The sequence below is a fragment of the Nipponia nippon genome, unplaced genomic scaffold (genome assembly GCF_047370975.1).
Source record: "Nipponia nippon isolate SJK-2023a ecotype South Korea unplaced genomic scaffold, ASM4737097v1 scaffold_5, whole genome shotgun sequence".
Classification (NCBI taxonomy): Eukaryota; Metazoa; Chordata; class Aves; order Pelecaniformes; family Threskiornithidae; genus Nipponia; species Nipponia nippon.
Genome location: NW_028262369.1, coordinates 82,291,427 through 82,311,505, shown reverse-complemented (window position 1 = coordinate 82,311,505; position 20,079 = coordinate 82,291,427). Strand labels below are relative to the sequence as shown.

Genomic DNA, 20,079 nt, shown 5'->3' with positions numbered 1-20,079 from the left:
AGCAACAGGGTAACTGTAAAGAAAACAAGGATTGTGGCTTAAATGGGCCAGTTCATTGGCTGCATTGTCATACTCCTATCAGGAAGTACATTAAATACTTTTGAAATTTATTTTTGCTTTTTCTTGTGTGTGTATGTTTTCAACATCCTCCGTGGAGGGGAGGGTGGCTTTATCTTATAGCTAAATGTCAGTGAAAGTTACCAGTATCTTCCATCTTCTAATTATTGTGTACTTGCTAGAAATTTCCTGTTACTTCAGTGTGGAGAACAGAGGAAGACAGAGTCTTCAGCAGCCAGCCAGCCATCATCCATCCAGTGCTGCTAAAGAATGCCAAGAAATTCCGGGTGGAGTTTTGGTAGGGTGGGGTTGGAGTGGATACAGTCCTGCTTCATTGCAAATATCCCTTCCAGACCTAGATTCTGATGGTCAGACCTCTAACTTAGGAAACAACGAAATCCCCAAATGTTTTAATGCATTTCTGGGAAATCTTCAGCTTTTAAGCAGGCTATGCATATATGTATTCGTATATAGTTGCTTTCTCCTCTATGTGTGTATGTATGTGAGATAGTTTAAAAAGAGAGGATGGACTTTCAGAATGCTGTTATCCAAATTGTAGTGTACAAAGAGGTGTAACGTGAGCAGCGGACAGAGGGGCTCTTCTAAAAATTCACTGATCCCAATGAGCTACTTTGTACAATTCAGAAAGGAGGTAGGCTGCTGGAAAAAAAGGAGGTACCTGAAGATCCCGTAGTTATACCTTTAGCTTTTACACCATGGATGATGGCAGATGCTGGTCAGAAAAGGAGAGGATGCTTAGAGTCATCTTTTTGCAGATGGGAAGTACAAGGCAAGCACAGGAGGTAGGAAGAATGAAAGGTCCAGACAAGGAACACATATAGGTTGAAGAAACTGCTTTAACACTATTATAAATTCTTTAAGGTGGAAGCAGTAAAGACTGAGGAGGTAGATATTCCCCTGCAAGAAGAAGAGAGACGTCAGATGGAGGAGATCTTAAGATTGGAGAAGGAGATTGAGAAGTTGCAGCAACAGAAGGAGGATCACATGTCTATAATCTGTGAAAACACCAGGAATGAAATCAATCGGCAGCGAGAAGAAGAGATCCAGAGGCTGGAAAAAGAGGCATCGAGGGTTGCCCAGGAGTTCTTGGAGCTGCTGGATTTTGGCAATCTGGATGAAAGTGTGCAGAACTTAGAGCGCTCACTTTCTAGTGAGGGGACACTCAACATTGACTGCAGCCTGGTGGCACCACTAGCTGAAGAAGAAGTGGATGAGGGTTTTCACGCTGATGACGAAGGACGACCAGCTTCCAGTTTGGTGGTCTTGAATCAGCATGGCACAAGAAACAGCAGTAATTACTCAGAGGAAGGTGCGGACACAAGCCTTTCACTTCTCCAAAGGGAGGTGGGAGAGGTGGTCCCTGCTCCAGGACAACCTGTGGAAAGAACCGCTAGCCCCAAGGAGCAGAGAGCCCTACCTGACCCAGCAGAAAGCATTTACAGCACTGTCTCAGATACGCAGAGGAGTAAGAGCGGAGAGGTGGGAGAGACGATTTACACTTCCCCCCCGGATGTGGAGTCTGACTATGACCATGAGGAGTTCGATGGCTGTGGAGATGGAGGTAGCGCCTCAGCTGAGCCCCTGAACGGTGAGGAAGGTCTGAGACACTCCCATGGTACCAGCCTGGACTCCAACCGTGGCAGCCTGGACTCGGTAAGAATCCTTCACTTCACCTTTCTGGACATTAGTGTGACTTTGTTGATATCTCTAACATCCTTGCCTTCTTGCTGTATGCCTGCTTGCTCTGGGTATTGCTACTAATACATAACTCTCTCTTACGTCAGTAATCAGCTTGAAAAAAAGGGAAGAGTCAGATAGGCTGAAGGCCAGAGGGCTTGTGACTGTCCACTGTTACTGGTACGCAAGCTAGCACGTAGTTACCTAGGCTATTTTAGATTGTGTCCATCACCATATGTTAACGTAACACCCTTTAGGAAGACTGAAAGCAGGCAACTAGTATCTTGTAGGTATATGTTCTGCCTTAGAGAGATTTCACAGAAGTAGCCTGAGCTTCTAGTGGACAATCACAAGAAGAAATGGGGAAGGCTGGGGTTTGATTTGTTTCCATCACTAAAACTTCTCTTGTTGTACTCCTGTTACTGTTCAGAGTCAAGGGTTTATTTTCAGCTGCTGTGTACAAGTTAAGCTATTCTAAGGCTTGAAGAAATTACTGTGCTGATCCAGGCTGGGTCCCGGTGCACACAACTAATACCAGCGAACCTTTTCATTCCTACCGCAGGGACAATGACGGGGTAGTAAAGCTGGGCTATTAGCCTCGCACTTGAAGCATCTCAGCTTAGATCCCACACTAGGCTCTGGACTTCCCGAGCGCCCTCAGGCTAGTTGCTTAATAATGCAACGATAAATCCCCTTACAGAACAGGATGTCAGCTAAGCCCATATAAGATTGTGAAGAGTTCAGGTGTGAAGCCAATGACAGCCATAAAAATACCTCAGATAAATGATGTCCCTGAAAATAGAGTTGAACTAAAAAATATCTTTTAGAAAACCATTGATTTTTTTTATTTTTTTTTAAGGATTTCAATTTACTTCCTTTGCTGTTCTTTTCCAATGGTGGATTGTGACCCTTCTTAAAAAGTTGCGTGATTTCTCCTGTTCGCATTTCCTTAATGTCAGCTGCCAGCCATCAGAATTATTTATGATTTGATCTGCTTGAGTAAAGGTACCTTGTCTGTGGGCAGGTACTCACAGATGACTGTCAGGTAATCTTCAAGTCATGAATCATTCTGTCACAGCCTAGGCCAGTTGCTACCATTCTTCTTAAAATATAAATAGAAGTGGAGGATTTTATTGGGCTCCTCAGTGAGTAAGACTCATGAAAAATTCCGGTTGATGCTATGTCATGGCAAGAGCCACAGCAAGAGATAACTGCAGCTGGGTCAAGGTCCCATCAGTAGCTGCTGATGCAAGAGTGCCTCCTTTTTGAGACTTAAAGGCAAGAGAGGGACAAGGAACGAGTGGAACAGAAATGAGACAAAAGAGGAGCGCAAAGGGGTCACAGAGAGAGGACAGAAAGGAAAACCGAAAAGAAGCAACATGCATCTGAGGGAGGAAAAGGTCTAAGGAGCTGCCTTCATTAGTATTAAATTAATGAAGCCAATCAAAGGAAGTTGTATTTAAGGCAAAGGAAATGATAGGGTAATTTGGGATTTCATGTGTGAAGTACTTTCTTATGGCTGAGGGCCATTATCTAGTTAGAGAACAGGGATGAGTAAATACTGTACTATTATTTCAGTAGTTTAGATCTTTGTTTTTAGGGTTCAGTTATCCTGGAATGTGTGGTTTTTTCCTAATCAACCCAAAGCAAGGCATTTCCTTGCTGGGATTAGACTAGTGCTCCATCTTGTCCAGCATCTTGGCATGTCTGCCAAAAAAGTCAGAAAAATCCTCCAAAATGAAAAATTCTCTCTTAATCCCATTAAGTCAAATTTTGGACTGTGGGCTCTGCCTTAAAACAGGAAGGTTTGTTACTGCAGGTAACTGGAGTTTTCTAGCCATGTCCACTGCCGAATGTTGCTGTCCTTGCTGGTATGAAAATTCCATGCTCTGGAGACTCTTGCTTTAGGCATTAATGGGTAAGCTGTCAAGCCTTTAGTTTTACTGTATTGCTTTTTTTGTAAAGGGAGTATGTGTGGTTTTGCACCTTCTGATCATGTGACTTCTCTAGCCTTGTTACTTTGCTCCAGTCCTCCTGTGACCAGGAGAAACCAAGTAGCCTGTATTTCTTCTTTTCCTTTTAGTTTCTGGACAGTGAAGAAGAAGAAGTGGATGTTTACATTGATACAGATGAAGAGTTTTGTAATGGGCGAGTCACTATCTTCAATGGCTCAGGACCACCCTATTTTCACAGCTATCTCTACATGAAGGGTAAGAGGCTTTAGCCAAAGCCACGGAATGATGGAATCCGGGAAACGCGCTTTCCTCTTCTGTTTCTCCAGAATCATCATCTTCATCTGCTTGTAGTTCTGTTTACTCTCTTTTTTTTTTTTTTTCTTCTTTTATTTAAAACAAGCAAGTAAAACAAAGAGCTAGGAGGTGGATGTCAGGGAATTAGACTGGATATCTTTGCCATTGAGACCTAGTTGTGCCCACTTGGTATGGGCTTAAATGACTCATTCTGAGCTACAAAACTGAAGACAATAAAAAAATACTTGAGCGGTGCATATATTTCTATATTTTGTGTTTGTTTCACTAGTTTGTTCTGCTTTTTCTCTGTCCAAACTTAAGCATAAACTTGTTTCTCTCTCTCAGCTCCTTTTGTTTCATGTTAGGAACTGAAGTGGCACCTAAGTGCCCATGAAGCAGGATCAGAATGGAAACATGGCCCTTATTGCATGTCTGATGAAATCTTGCTCCCTCGCTTTGCAGGAGGTCTCATGAACCCATGGAGGCGGCGCTGGTGTGTTCTGAAGAACGAGGCCTTCATGTGGTTCCGCACCAAGCAAGAGGCACTGAAGTCCGGCTGGCTCTATAAAAAGGGTGGAGGCATGTCAACACTTTCACGCCGCAACTGGAAACGCCGTTGGTTTGTGCTTCGAGAATCCAAGCTGATGTACTTTGAGAATGATAGCGAGGAAAAGCTGAAGGGGACAATTGATATCAGAAGGGCAAAGTGAGTGAAGAATAAATCCTTTTGATCCCTAGTATTTACTCTCTAAATCAATAATGATGCCAGTTTATTGGCCTACATATCTCCTATAGGGCTAGGAGAATCAGAAACGTAAGGGAAGGAAAAGACAATTAGAGCTTCTAGTTTTACTCTGGAGGGAGTCTGGAATTACTTGATAGTTCTTTTTCCAGTCTTGCATTTCATAATCCGGCAGAAGCTCTTTCCAAGCCATGGATGGAGCCAGACCAGGAGGGGCTAATTAAGTACATATCCCATGCGTTCTCCCCTGCCCTGACTCCATCTGTTTCCTGGCTTCTCCAGGCATTTCATAGAGGTGGTATGAAGCTCACAGCAGGATTTGAATTTGGCAGCATATACTATGCCTTTTCCGGAGCCCTGAATGCTCTTTTTGCTGCCATAGCCAATTCCTCAGCTCCTGCTGTAAGAAAGGAGAGACTAGCCACCGATTAGCGTCACGTGGGCCTGTAAAGTGCCAAAAAGAGCGGCACACCCCACTTTGTAAACAGCCCTCTGTATCAACTTCCCTCTTATCACTTCTTCCATCTAGTCTGCTGGTGTCTTGAAGAAAATCCATTTAACACCTTAAGCTTTGCATTTGTAGCAGATTAACTGTACACATCTTTTTAAAGGGACCCTAAAAGTCTTAATGTGTATTAGAGGAATTTTGTGTTTCTGTCAGAGTTAGAAGCCATCTGAACGAGTGATTTCCCTTTTGTGTGGTGAATGGTACGATGTGAAAAAAATTGGCCAGATGGAATTTATGCCTGTGAAAGGTTTTAAGTTTTGGCTCTTGTGATTTGCTGTGTTCCAGGGAGATTGTGGACATTCATGAAAAGGAGAATGCCTTGGACATAGTGACAGAAGACAGAGTTTATCACATCGTCGCAGAGTCACCAGAAGATGCCAGGTATAAGAGGGAGTTTTGTTAGGTTTGTTCATTCAGTGCAGGTCTGACCCAACTGCTCATGGGAGAGCCTGGGAAACATAATCAATTCCCTTTTGCTGGTGAAAAGAGGGGATTTGTTCCAGAGTGTCATTTTGTGCTTACTGGGAGGTACCCCACCTGCTTTGGAGACTCCCTGTTGCAGCTGCCAAGATGGTGGTTCAGCCTATCTGTCGGTCACAGGACTGCCACCTTCTTATGTGGCTGTGAGCATGCTGAATTCAAGGGTTACTTCAGGAGACACACAAAACCTTAATATAAACTGGAACATCTAATAGCTGATTTATTTATTAAATGGAATCTTGAATCAAACAAAAAGTCTATTCATGTTGTCTGTAAATGATTGCGAGAGCAGCTGGGTTTTATCCAGGAGACAGAGAAAAGGCTGCAGCTTATCAGAGTCTGTAGTGTCATCTGATAAAATCTTCCCAGTGCAAGGCAAACAAATGACTCATGTCCTTCCTTCTTGCCGTCCTGGCCAGGCAGTGGCAATCAGTTGTTTAAGGGCAGGTTGGACAACCTGTTTTGGCTATGCAAAGCCAAGTTAAGAGGTTACTGTGCCTAGATGCTCATGTCTTCCCACTTTTCCCACTCTTAGCAAGGCTTCTGCTCTCTCGACCCAGCCAGTGTAACTGTTTCTCTGATCTACTTTAATCTGATTCTGTGAAGTTATTTAGGGTCTGTTGTTATTTCATTTGGGTGTAGGGGGAGTAAGGAGGAAAGTGTTTGGACACAAATAAATTAACAGAAACAGACTAAAGAACGGCCACAGGAACAAGAAACAGGCAAATTCAAGGGGCAGTAGCTGAAGAAACAGTAACTTCCTAACCCGGACCTTCCACCGGCTGGAATAGGCGTGCCCTAAGATAGCACTGCAGAATTGCTAGGGCAAGTGTAAGCCAAGCGTGGCCTCTGTCAGTGCCATATCAGTCTCTGTTCTGAGGGAGAAGAAAGCACCAACACTTGTGCTAGCAAAGGGCAGGTTAGCAGATGTTGTAGAGTATCCAATTTGAGAATCCTCCATGAAGTCTAGATGTTTGCTGGTCTCACTGGAAGCTGCAGATAAGAATCTGCTTGTTCTGCAACAGAGATTAGCCTCCAGATATGTCTGTAACGAGAAGCCCTTTCACAGACAAATAACTCCAAATTAACTTACAAAAACCCCGTGATTAATTGACAGCCATATGACTTTCAAGTTTCTGAGCAGATCAGAGACTAGTTAAGAAGGCTCCCAGACATCCCTAGGACTCTAGGCCAGGAAGATTCCCAGCTGACCCAGTCTTTACAACTGCTGTATGCTCTCCTCAGTCTGCTGACGTGTGCTCCCTGGTGAGGCCACTGCCTGCTTCCAGTTCCTTGAATATCAAGTAGAAAACTGGATTTTGCGGGAGCAGCTGTCAGTGGATTGGAGAACATGCACAGAATTTTCATGGATAAATAAGGAGGAAGACATTAGAATCTGGTATGATCAGCCCAAGAGATATTTTGTAGCATAGTCCTCAGGAAATTGTGAATGAAGACATTTTCTCACAGGCAGCTTTCCAGGTTCCTTGATCATATTCTAGAGCTAGCTTCACTACCCAAATCTTAACTTTGAGTCTGTTTTGATTGCCAGCGGTTGGTTTAATGTCCTGAGCCGAGTGCACAGCGCTACAGCACAGCAGCTGAGAGAAATGCAAGATGAACAGGCCAATCCAAAGAATGCTGTGGTAAGTTACTGTGCAACCAGTCTGTGGGCATGCTTAGAGCTCTCTGTGTTTAACTATTTTATGCATGTTTCTCCAGCACTTGCAGTGCTGTAGTTCATGCGCAGTATAAGAAAGGTGGACGATTATTATAAAGAAACGGCAATGCTGATACAAAAGATGGTAAGCAGTGGGGAACATAGTGGTTGTGGTGGGTGGCTCAGCTTGATCACCAATGGCTCTCCTCTTTGGTTTGGAGGAGAGAGGGGGGCTGCCTCGTGCAGATAAAATGTCTTTGGATGGGATTATGGGACTAGCCTGAGTCACAGTTATTCCAGACAGAAGACACACAGTGGGAAGAATAGGGTATTTATGTGTGTTGCTAGTACTGAGAAGTGGAGGCAGAGGTTATTTTAGACCTTCATAATGATCTCTGGAAATTTGTAGCTCTTTTTTTGTCCAGTCCTGTGGAGCCCTTGCACATCTTCTCATGCTGTTTAGGGAGCAAGGATGACTCACTCATGCCTTTCTCATATGTTCATTTCTGCTCAAGCTATTGGAATTCAGAAGAATGTGTTCAGTTCCAGTCCTATTCATGAAGGAGAATGTCTGTAGTTTAAGATGCAAGCAATTCCTCTTATCTGTGTCTCTCTCACTGTACAGGGAACCCTGGATGTTGGGCTTATTGACTCTGTCTGTGCTTCAGACAATCCTGATAGGTAGGTACAGCAATCTCATCATCTCATAGATTGGAAACTCTCGGACATATTTTTCTGGGTAGGTCCAGGTTTTGTTTGGGGTTTGCATTTGTTTAAACTCCTAAGAATTGATCTCCAAACAAATAAACTCAACTGAAGTCTTCAGGTTGTTTCAAGCTATGTCACTTCACAGGCATGAAGTTCACAAGTGTATTTTCTTTGAGTGAAAGTTCAGATACTCCGTTCCATCTTAAAAGTGGGAACAGCATAATCTCAATGTCAGGAAATTATAGTCTTACCTATTATTAACACTGAAAAAAAAAAATGTCCAGCAAAAGCAGCACTTCCAGTTTTTCAACAGCGTAATTTCGAGTTTATATTGTAAATTTAGGAAAAAAACCAACATTGTGGAAGAATAATGGATGAATTTAAAAATCTGTACTCTTCTTGAAATCTTTGCAATGCAACAGAGCACAGACCTTTAGTTCACAGATTGGTTAGTTTCAGAGAAGAGATTATGGGACATTTCATATCAGTTTACGTTAATATTTAATTATTTCCTACAGTGTTAACAGGTTCAGCCAGGGCAAAGCTTCTCACTACAGCGCTGAAGTAAAATGTTAGCTATTAAGTTATTTGCCTCTGTGGTCTGTTTTTTTTCCTCACGCAGGTTGCCACGACTTTGGGGTTACTAGCTTAGACAATGCATATCTCAGTAGCAAACTAAGATTTTGTTGATCAAAATATTTTAGCCAGTTCTCAGCCTGGACTCCTCATAGTTAATCTGTGTCCCAGTAAAAACCTAGGCACAAGTAGTAAGCTGAAGAGTCAAAATTTGTTCATGTACCTGCTGAGATGTGCTCTTCTAGAGTACCAATGTTTGAATCAACATTAAACAAATTCTGAGGAGAATGCTTGTTTTTCAGTCAAGGTTTTTAGGCAGCTTATTTTTATATTCCATAGGTTTATGCAGTGGCTTGATTTGCACCTTTTACCTTTTGCTTCATACTTGCATTCTACTTTTCAATTTCTCTTTTTTCTTATAGAAATCCGTGTTTGCTTTCAAAGCTTTCTGAGTCTGTCCTCCTAATTAGAATTGGTCATATTTTTTTTTTCCATTTTTCTGTAAAGCATCGATTCTGTGCAGAATTGTGAATATTCTTTTGGTAGGACACATTTATCTGTTGCAAGAGAAGGGCAAATTCATCTACGAGCAACATAACAGTTTTTCCTCTGTTTTGTCAGGATCAGCTCATTCTTTTAAAAACCAATCTGAAACCTATTTTAGCTGACCCTGCTGGGACCTACATTTGCTACTGCATCACTGGTTTTAATAAGTACGAGGAGACTGGCTGTACTAGCTCAGCCAAGTGGTACTAGCACTAGCTCAGTCCAATCAGAAGGTAACACAAAGTCATTTGCTTAGGAACCCAGGATATTTTACAGCTGGTCATTATGGTCATTAGCTAATTAATGTTTTCTAGTCTTTGGAAATAGCTTTTGAAAGATGTTTAATTCCATTTATCTGGTCTCTGCATTCATAAGTTTGCAGACAAGCTGCACAGGAGATGCTTTTAAGTGTTTCTACACTTCTCTGCAGTTTGTATTCAGCGGATCTTTTCTGCATTTTTTTTATGGGACGGTAGAGGACATGGCTTTGGGTGTGCTGTGAGTTGAGATATTTGTATGGTTACGACCAATTTTGATGCTTTTATTTTCCGGCAGACCGAATTCTTTTGTGATCATCACAGCAAATCGAGTGATTCACTGCAACAGCGACACCCCTGAGGAGATGCATCACTGGATCTCCCTGCTGCAGAAACCAAAAGGCGAATCTAAGGTCGATGGCCAGGAATTCCTTGTGAGAGGTAAAAGGAAATGCATGCAATTACATGTGAAACTCATCTTCCATTTATAATCCGAGGGGGAGGTTTGATTGTAGCTAATCCAATCTAGGATTTAGCTGCTCCCCAAAAACAGTCATTCTCTGCCCCCCTCCACCTTCTTGTCCGCTGCTTGCCACGTCCTGTGTTGTGCGGGCACTGGCTCTTATCTGATTCCCTGTCAGGTGGATTCAGAAAGCTTCAGCTGGAAAAAAATAAGTACTTCTTTATACGTTTAGTTTTCTGATGCTAGTTCCAGAGCCTATTTCAACATGTCCAGCAAATGCCATCAGGGAATAGGAGGGAGCATGGCTGCTGTTTCGGAGCAGCTGGCTTAGACTGACTATAACATGACACTGCAGCTTTTGTTTTCAGAAAGCTCTGTTCCTTCTGACACCTGTCATGTAGAGAGGGAGGGAGAGAGATCTTTGTGGGATTGCTGCTCTCCTCAGCTAAACAAACTAACCTGGTTCTGGTAGACATAGTGAGGTGAGAGTAATTCTCTGAGGCTAAGCAAAAGATTTAAATTATGATGTCTCTATTTAGAGCTTAGTTAGAGATGGAGGAGCTGATGCATGAGTAGTGATCACACACATATTACAAAATATTCCTGTTTGTTTCAAATATTTTTAAATTTCCTTAGTACTTTCAGCTCCTCACATGGTCTTAAACATACAGAGACACTTCTGATCCAATCTGTGGAAAGCAAGTGCATGAACAAATTGCCTTACATCTTCCAGAAAGTATCTATGAGGGAATCAAGGTCTGAGAGTGGTCATGGCAAGGCAGGAGGACAGGAAGAAAAGGGTCACCAAACAGTGGCATAAGCCTTTCATCCTAGTCTTAAACATTTCAAGGAGATGGAGTGATATAAAGCATATTATCAGACAACAGTTTGAGCACCTTAAATTCAAAATACTTAATTGCAAGGCAACGGTGCCTTTTATCTCATATTGTTCATTAGTTAAAGAAAAAAAGGAATGCTCCTTTGCAAAGTCAATGTATGCTCTGCACTTCACAGTAAGATATCTGTGTGACTGTGGTGTAGCCAGGAAGGCATATAATCAGGAAAGTCCATCTCTTTTTCTTTATGTGGAACCTCTGGGCTCAGTCCCACATTCTTTGAACTTTTTGCCTTGTGGGTGGACATTGTTTTTTACAGCTCTGAATAGAAAATTGTCTTTTTGACAGTTTTAGCAATGCAGACTGTCATTTTTTCTTTTATAGTATTGAATTTTCTTTTCTTTTTCTTTCTTTTTTGAGGAATCTAAAATGAGAGAGAAATTATTTTTCCTGACTGTGGGAGGAAGAGATGCATGTAATGCTTACAGATCTTTCTACTAGAAGACATGTATCACCAAACCTCTTCCATCGAGGTTTGGATAGGCACTTGCCATCTCTTTGGAAGAATGAATTGTAAATTATTTATTCAGAAGTTTGTGACTTGTGAGGGAAGCATCCTGAATAGAGGATGCCCTTATGGTGATGGCAAACTAAACCACAGGTCATTGATAAAAACGTACGTAGGGCTGAAGGATGGAACAGCTCTGTGGAAAATTTTGGGCTAATTTCTTACAGTGACTGTGGAGGATACTGCTATAGCCCGTAAAGCAGAGCTGGTAGGTCCCAGCATGAGCCTTTTGCAGAGAGGTGGAGTTCTGGTCCCAGAGTTCGAGAGCCACCAGGCAAGATACAGGACTGCTGTGGTGGTTGAAGACAACCATTGACATGTTTGTGTTCCTGTGCTAGGCTGGCTTCATAAAGAGGTTCAGAGCAGCAACAAGATGTCCTCTCTGAAGATGAAGAAACGCTGGTTTGTTCTGACAAACACTGCCCTCGATTACTACAAGTCATCTGAGCGCACAGCTGCCAAGCTTGGCACGCTTGTGCTCAATAGCCTCTGCTCTGTAGTGCAGCCCGATGAGAGAGTCTTCAAAGACACAGGTGAGAGGATGAAAGTGGTAATGAGCAGACCCTCCGTGTGTGGAGTTGCCTGAAGAGGGGACAGTGCAGGAATGTCATGGTGTGCCATGTTGAGGGGTGGTCTTGATGTTACCTGAGGCTCTGCATCTGGCTGCAAAACATCTTTCCCCACAGAGACCGTAAGAGACTTGCAAAGGGCCAGAGAACAGTGTGCAAGTGACGCTAATTCCCTCACGCTCGACAGAGATACACAGTGCTGATGTTTTTTCAGAGTAGTGTCGCCATTTATCTTGAGTGTTTCCCAAATTTGTGAAAGGGGTATGAGTTCTTGAAGTTGAAATGTAAATAACGATTACCACTGTAATTATCAGTACATCTCCATAAATAACTGTCACTTTGTAGCATGACCTACATTTATCTCTGGGGTCAATGTTATTCTCCTAAATAACAGCAATGGCATACACTGTAAGTCTTTTTTTGTAGCATCACTCAACTTGTTAGAACCAAAAGATGACAAGGGCCTATGTTTACTTTCTGTGTGGCGTGACGCAGTTCTGGGAAGGCAGGATCTGGCATGATCCTCCATTGCATGCCTGATGAGTTTGGGATGGAACTGGGATTATGAGCCGAGGGCTGAATCCCATTGATAAAGAAGATAAAGCTTAGAACAAGATTTGAAATACTGGACTTCTGAATACCAGAGTAACTTGGGATATTTTTAAAAAGGGCTGAAAGCAGACTGGAAGCATGTAGTAAAGTGAGAGGAAATTTATTCTGCTCACTCGCAAGAAATCATCCATGTTTTTGATCTCAACAGATGTCTAGGGCTGCCTTTGGCAGAGTGAATTGTCATCACCCTGACCTGTTCTCTCGGTTTATGTCAAACATATTATTTTTAAAAGTTATGAGAATTGGTTTGGCAATCTGACTGGGTGCTGTATATAGAGTGGTCATTTTCTGAGTGATTAATAGCACAGTGCAGCCCAAACCCTGTCTGTGAAAGTGAGCTGCCTGGTCGGCAGGGAAGTGTTCATGTTAACGCTGTGAGATACTTGTATCTTGGAAAGCTGTCTTTGTGCCAGCACCCAGATTGGGACCTTCCTGGTGATAAATATGGTTTGGGAATGGGGGATGTGAGTTTTAACCGGACACACCATATGTGGCTATCAAAGCAGGAAGAGTTTTTCTCAGCCACGTGTCACAGACAAAAAGAGAAGGTAACGTGGAACCAAGTTTCACCTTCCAGCTTCTTCATGTCTCCACAGGCTATTGGAACATCATTGTCCATGGGCGAAAGCACTCCTACAGACTGTACACGAAGCTGTTGAACGAAGCTATGCGCTGGGCCTCTGCCATTCAAGGTGTCATTGACAGCAAAGTTCCCATAGAAACACCTACACAGCAACTAATTCGTGACATCAGGGTAGGTGGCATTGTGTTCATTCCCAAGTGAACTGGGAGCAGCCACATCACTGCTGGCCTTACCCAGCCATTGCTGAGAATCTGGCAAGAAATGCCAGAAATAAATTATTTCTTAGAAATCTAAATGATTGTGCAACTAAATAATCAAATCTTAATGTGAATTTTATTTTGAATTAGCATGTTAACTGATCTCCATAAGTTTAGGCTACAACTACTGTGTAATTACAAATTGCATGCAGGATTACACCATTAAGCATTTGCACATCTCTGCTGCATCCTTTCTTCTCCCTAAGCATCTTCTGGACACAAATACAAAAATTTCCATTCCTACCAGCCATGTGACTTTGCTGTACCCTAAAGTCCTCTTCATACCTTAGGCTTGTGTGGCTAAATAGCAGAGTAAAGGGTGGAAAGAAAACAACAATTTTTTAAAAGGCTTCTTTCCAGAAACTGGCAAATTGAATTCAGAATCATACTAGAAGACAGACCAAAGCATACCCAGATATGTGTGTGTAAACATACACATTGTGATGAGCTCTAAACTAGGTGCAATTAGATAGTGACTATTCAGAAGGAAAGAGCTGGGAGTGATTGTGGAGAACCTTGGAAAACTTCAGCTCAGGGTTCAAGGACAAATGGAATGTTAAATATTGTTAGGGAAGGAATACAGGATAAAATGTGGAAGACTATGATGCTGGTGTGTGTGATAGTGACCGGCCCAGATTTTGCACACCATGTGCATTTTGGTTGTCCATCCTGTAAACATACATAGTATAACCAGAGAAATTCAGGGAGGACAGGCTCATTATTACATACTGAACATGGTGGATCTATGGTCAGAAAGTCCATTAACCATTTACTGTTGAAAGTTTGAAGGAAATGCCAGGGAGGAATCATGCCATACATGCCTGTTACATGCCTGCATTAGGTATCAGCTGCAAGCCACATTTCAAGTCAAGATCTTGTGCTTGATGACCTTTGGTATGACCCAGCACGGCTATTCTTATGTGTAATTTTCAGAAATAATATACAGAGTAACTTTTATATGTGAGTTATGTTTTGGTCACCTAGTCCCTCTATGGACCTCCAGAAACTTAGATAAAGGTGGTTGAGCCTGAACCTAAATGTGTAAGGACATCCTGCGAAAGACTATCCCCATTTGAGGATAATTTTTTTTCTTTTTTTTTTCAGGAAAACAGCACCAACTTTGAAGTAGTCGAACAGACGTATAGGAGGAACCCAATCTTGCGATATACCCAGCACCCATTGCATTCCCCATTGCTCCCGCTACCGTATGGAGATGTTAGTGTCAACTGTAAGTATTTTACCCATGTGACAGAATCTGCTCACATTTTGAGGATCAGTGTGGAGCCTGAGCACCACGAAAGTGCTCTGTAAGCTCTCTCTATGGAGGGGAAGTCTGTTTGGGGCAGTATAGCCCACAGGGTTCAGAGAGAGGGAGCAGTCCCTTTCTCTACTCAGAATGTATTCTGTGTCCGCTGCCTCGTATCTTAGGAACACTGAATCTTGAAGTAAGTGGGGGCAGATAGTTTGTCATCCATCCAGGGGAGGTGCAGCCTGTCATCCTTGAGCCGCAACTGGGTTGCGAATGGCTCCAGTGCAAACCCTACAACAAGATTACATCATGCAACCGGCAGTGGGATAACATTCATACAGAAGCTGCTGTAAAACCAGACTAAATTAATCCTTTCTTCAGATGCTTCAGGAACATGAAAGAGCTAGACTGTTTGATAGGCCACCAGAAAACCAAAGTGGTTTGCTGACGATTCCAGACTGGCATATGAAAGCTGAAAGCTGCTGCTCAAGACCTATAGAAGAATCTCTAGCGTGGAATGACTGGGCCACAAAATCTTTTCAGAAATTAATTTCAATCTGGATATGCAAAGCAATGTATATGGGAAAAACAGTCTGCCACATAGGCAGTAATGGGTCTGAGTGATCCAGTTTTGCTTAGGAAAGTGAACACAAATTTACATAGCTTTATGAAAATGTCAACTCTTGTGCTGAGCACAGAAACAAAACAGCTAATGCAAGGTTTTGAAAGCTTAGAAAAGGAAAAAGAAAGTCTTTGTGCGGCTGTATTGATGTATCATGCACCTGCACCTTGAATACGGGATGCAGCTTGGCCTTCCACATATTAACAAAGATACAGGAGAAGTAAAAACCTACTCAAAGATGATCAAAGGCATAGAAAGACTTGCCTACAATTAAGAGACTAAATAGTGCAGGACTCTTCAGCCTCAAAAAGAAGTTTTTAGAGCTGTCATGGAGAAAGTGAAAGAGGAGTAACTGCTCACTGTCTCTCATGATACAAGGATGAAATTAAGTGGTAGATTGAAAGCACAGAAAAAATAAGTTCTGAAATACAGAAAAATGATGGAGCAAGTACTTACACGGTGGAACTTATAGCTACAGGGCTGTGTATTTGTATCATGCAATTAATGCCTGGCCACTGGGGAAGCAATGGCTGTATAGAAGATTCAGAAAGACGTACAACCCCAGAGGTGTGCAAAGGAGAATGCAAGCCTGCAGCAGTATGGTAGTATTACATACTTCTGAGCAATTCAAAGCAGACATTTAGGTGCTTAAAAGATGTAACCAGTGTTGGTGCTGGCATTTTAAATGTGAACAATAGGTAAAAGCTGCATCCGTGGCACAGCAATTTGCCAAAATTCTGTGTTGGCTCAGGGGTCAAAACTAATACGGGCACAACATAGAATTTTGGAAGTACGTAAGCCAGGCTTCCGTGTCTGCATTCAGGCACCTAAAGCCTTAACTGCATTAGTGACCCTCTCCTTTTAGCTGCTCTCAGGTGAGGAGACGGTTTACACAGAGGTGACTTTCTGCCACCCCTTCACCTCTGTCTGCAGGTGAGGTGCTGCAAGCTGTCTCTTGGTGCCTCATCTGCAGACGCTGAAGCCTGAACTAGATTTCAATGCTAGTTCCCCTTAAAAACATTACTCTGCTTTTCTGCATAGTATATCCAAAAATGGATTTGCAGTGGTGACAAGTTAGATGTTGGCTAATACTAATTAAAACTGCATTTGCACATTTAAAGGGGAAGCATTAATGAATTTTGAGTATAAATTTAAGTTCAGATGAGCTAATGCTCAGGTTGCTGTTCTTCTGTGACAGACTAGTACAGTCGCTAGTAGTGTTGCTGGGCCAGCAGAAAATGAGGGAGATGCTCACCTCTTGTCACCTTTGTGATCGTTCCCCAGTGCAACAAGAGAAGGGTTACAGCAGCTTACAGGATGAAGCAGTGAAGATCTTTAACTCCCTTCAGGAAATCGAGACAGTGTCTGACCCCATACCCATTATCCAAGGCATTCTGCAGACCTGCCATGATTTAAAGCCCCTTCGTGATGAAGTCTACTGTCAGCTCATCAAACAAACTAATCACATGCCACATCCCAACAGTACTGGGAACCTGCACCACTGGCAGCTGATGTCATGTATGAGCTGCACTTTTCTGCCCAGTAGAGGGATCCTTCGCTACCTCAAGTTCCACCTTCGAAGGTACGCGTCCTTTTCATTTGCAGCCTCTGTCCTTTCTCTCTGCTTGTCTTCCACTGCCTGTTGTAGTTAACCTGTCTCGCCCTCCTCCTGGGTAAACATCTTCCTGTGGTGTCGCAGCCTCCTGCCTTTGTGCACAATTCTTGGTACCAGTTGTTCTGTTGTATTCAAACGCCCCCCTTGCTACCTATCTGTTGTGTCAAAAGGATGTGGAAAGTAAGGCTACCCAAACAGAATACAGTGAAACTGTGTTAAAAGTGGACTTACAGCCCATCACCTACTGTTTACTAATGTCCATATAAACATCCTCAACTTGCAGGAAAGGTGAGGACTGTACTTTCATATTCATTGAAATATGTACTACCTTGCAGCTGCTGCAGTCAGAATGTGTACTGTGGAGTAGTAGATATACTGTAAACCCAATTTATAATTTTTCAATATTTGTTTGCTTAACTAAGCATATAATGCTTACAATTTGTTTTTCTAATCTGCTTTAACCTCCAATTTTCATGAACTAAATCATTTACATTTCTTCGCAATTCATGTTCAGGATCTAATGCAGCTTTCCAAAGCAGTCTGTGTTGGGGCTGAGCTGCAGCCATGTAGTCTCATTCTATTCATTAATGATGAGAAAGATCGATAAAATCTATTTGATTCCTTCCAAGCTAGGACAGAGTGAGGTGAAATTTGTGCCAATACACCAAATAGCTATATCCAGGGCCTGGTTCTAAGAGATACTGAGGAATACTTCATGTTGACATTTCATGTTTTTATCACTGGAGTTGCAGATCATGTTATACTTAGAACTGCTGGCCTTGGAGGGAAGAGAACTGTGTACAAGCATCTACTTTCTACCTTCTTGATTCTGAAAAATACTGTAAAAGTGGCTCAAGTCCAGCCAGCAAATAAAAAAAAAAAATTAAGAATAAATGAAAAAAGTTTACGTTTGATTTCATAGTTTTTAATCTCAATTTTGTAAGTTGATATAGTCAATTCTGCTATCTTCAGCTGGTACTACACGCCTGAAAGTTTGAACTACTTATTTCGTACGGTGCTGAGAAATGCTGCTGAAGTGACTTTGGAGTGACGAGTAACATCAGGTTGTGTGGTTTAGGAAATAAGCAGGCTCATTCTTCCTGTGGTTGCACTTGACATCACCATCTCTACTGAGCTCTTTACGTACAGTAGTCCAAGTTATATGGTCACGTGCGTGCTTTCTGGTTCACTGTGTAATGGGTTTTTTTGCTTCTCTTTACAATTAGGGTAAAAGACCTCTTTCCAGGCTCAGAAATAGACAGGTATGCGCAGTTCATAAGTGATTCCCTGAAGAGAACAAAGACGAGGGAGTTCGTGCCCTCCCAGGAGGAAATACAAGCTCTTCTCACCCGTGAAGAAATGACCACAACAGTGTACTGCCATGGCGGTGGCTCCTGTAAAATAACCATCAATTCCCACACAAGCGCTGGGGAGGTAATGCATCAGTAGCATTAACCAGATGTCAGCACACCTGTGTTTGGATATTGGGTTTGTTGAAGGGACTCCTTTTTCCCATTCATCTCCAATTTCTCATTATTTTTGTTTTAATTAAAATTTTTTTGCTGTATCTGCAAAGTCTGTAGGGAAAGCTCAACTTACTCTGCGGGTTCAGAATTATACAAGGCCTATGCCTGGGTTGTAGAATATCACTTAGCAATTGTGTTGCAAAATCTAAACACTTTTGGCGTTCTGCCTGTTGGAAAGGTAGTAATTCTGCAGACTTGCTAAACACAGTTTTCTGGACAAGTTGGAATTCCAGTTCATAATGTAATCCTTCTGGAAGGGATATTCTACCAGTAACTTAATTGTTAACAGGCCAGAAGCAATATTCCAGGTTATAGTAGGCATGTCTGTGAAAACATTAGTGCTAAACAGAGGTAAAAATAGTAGTAAAGAGTGAAACTGTTACTAGAGGAACCAAGAATGTCATCATGACTCCTAAATCCATTATATGCCAGCATCAAGTTCTAATTTCCCCATCTCCAGAAGGGTAGTGGAGATTGAAAAGGTTCAGAGAAGAACAGCGAGGATGATCAAATACAAGTAATGGCTTCCTTGCAGGGAATGATCTTTTAGGGTTAGAATTCTTTAATCTGAAAACGAGACAACTGAGGGAGAAATGTGATGGAGGTCTATGAAATGATGAGTGTCCTGAAGAGGTACTGATTCTTTGTTGTGAAAGTGTGTGTAATACCTGCTCTGTGATCTGTCTCTCTGATTTTGCAGGTGGTTGAAAAGCTGATCCGAGGTTTAGCAATGGAGGACAGCCGTAATATGTTTGCGCTCTTTGAACACAATCAGCAGGTGGACCGTGCTGTTGAGAGTCGGGTGATTGTGGCTGATATCTTGGCCAAGTTTGAGAGGTAGAAGAATGTTGCATAAAATCTTTAACTCCTAGTTGGATGTAACACTGGTTTAAGTGATAGTACAGTCAGGGAGTTTTATCCAAAGCAGCCACAGTGATTCAACTGTTCGCTCTGGTTTGAACTTCCCTTTGGTAAGGTTCAAGTGCTCTTTCTCACTGTGTGGAAAACCATGTTCACATCTGTTTCGGTGACAAAGAAGCATTCTTCATCAGGCTCGTCAGGACAAAATTGGTAGTACCTTTATCAAAGAGTAATGGTTTACTAGCAGAGCTCAGGGAAGGTTTACTTAAGTCTGATAATGATCTTGTCAATTTACATCGTAATAGCTATATCAGAAGAGAGAGCAAAGATTTGGGCATAGAAATGCAGCACTAATTTCTTACTGTGGACTGTGATTTTGTGGCCAGACATACAAAGAAAGCAATAAATTGTGAAAGAAGCTGGCAGTGCCATTGTCTATTTTATATCTGTTCTAAAGACAAAAATAAAATTGTTCCAAATGGTGGCAAGGCTGATGCTTTTCAGAGTCACAAGATTACATGGAAACAGTATCTTGAAAATGGGGAATACTTAGTGTCCTGCCCCCAACTCTTGCATTTATCTAGAACCGTTGATCTAATTTTTGATCAAGTGTATCTGGTAAGAACTTTGAGTCCTTCTGAATCCAAATTTTGTGTGACTCAGAAGACAAAAATCAAAGTTATCAGAAAAGTCTGCTGCACTGAGATTATCCTGGTCAATCAGGTAGTTCTGTATGCTCTCTGTTTCAGAAATCCAGGGGTACCTTCACATTGTGAGTTGCACTGTGGACATCCCAGTACCGTGGTGCTTCTGGTTACTGGTTCTTTCCCCTCTCAC

General features: G+C 42.2%; 1 protein-coding gene across 1 annotated transcript in view; it reads left to right on the top strand.

The window, feature by feature from the left end:
* LOC104010081 (unconventional myosin-X-like) overlaps positions 1 to 20,079 on the top strand; it is a 94,938-nt gene that overhangs the window by 68,907 nt on the left and 5,952 nt on the right. The window contains exons 25-37 of the mRNA XM_087734036.1: positions 940 to 1,731; positions 3,839 to 3,965; positions 4,467 to 4,710; positions 5,540 to 5,635; positions 7,287 to 7,380; positions 8,020 to 8,075; positions 9,780 to 9,922; positions 11,687 to 11,881; positions 13,126 to 13,283; positions 14,474 to 14,597; positions 16,525 to 16,822; positions 18,082 to 18,289; positions 19,082 to 19,218. Of these exons, the coding sequence (XP_087590162.1) occupies positions 940 to 1,731; positions 3,839 to 3,965; positions 4,467 to 4,710; positions 5,540 to 5,635; positions 7,287 to 7,380; positions 8,020 to 8,075; positions 9,780 to 9,922; positions 11,687 to 11,881; positions 13,126 to 13,283; positions 14,474 to 14,597; positions 16,525 to 16,822; positions 18,082 to 18,289; positions 19,082 to 19,218 (2,672 nt within the window). The remainder of the gene's footprint in view (positions 1 to 939; positions 1,732 to 3,838; positions 3,966 to 4,466; positions 4,711 to 5,539; positions 5,636 to 7,286; positions 7,381 to 8,019; positions 8,076 to 9,779; positions 9,923 to 11,686; positions 11,882 to 13,125; positions 13,284 to 14,473; positions 14,598 to 16,524; positions 16,823 to 18,081; positions 18,290 to 19,081; positions 19,219 to 20,079) is intronic.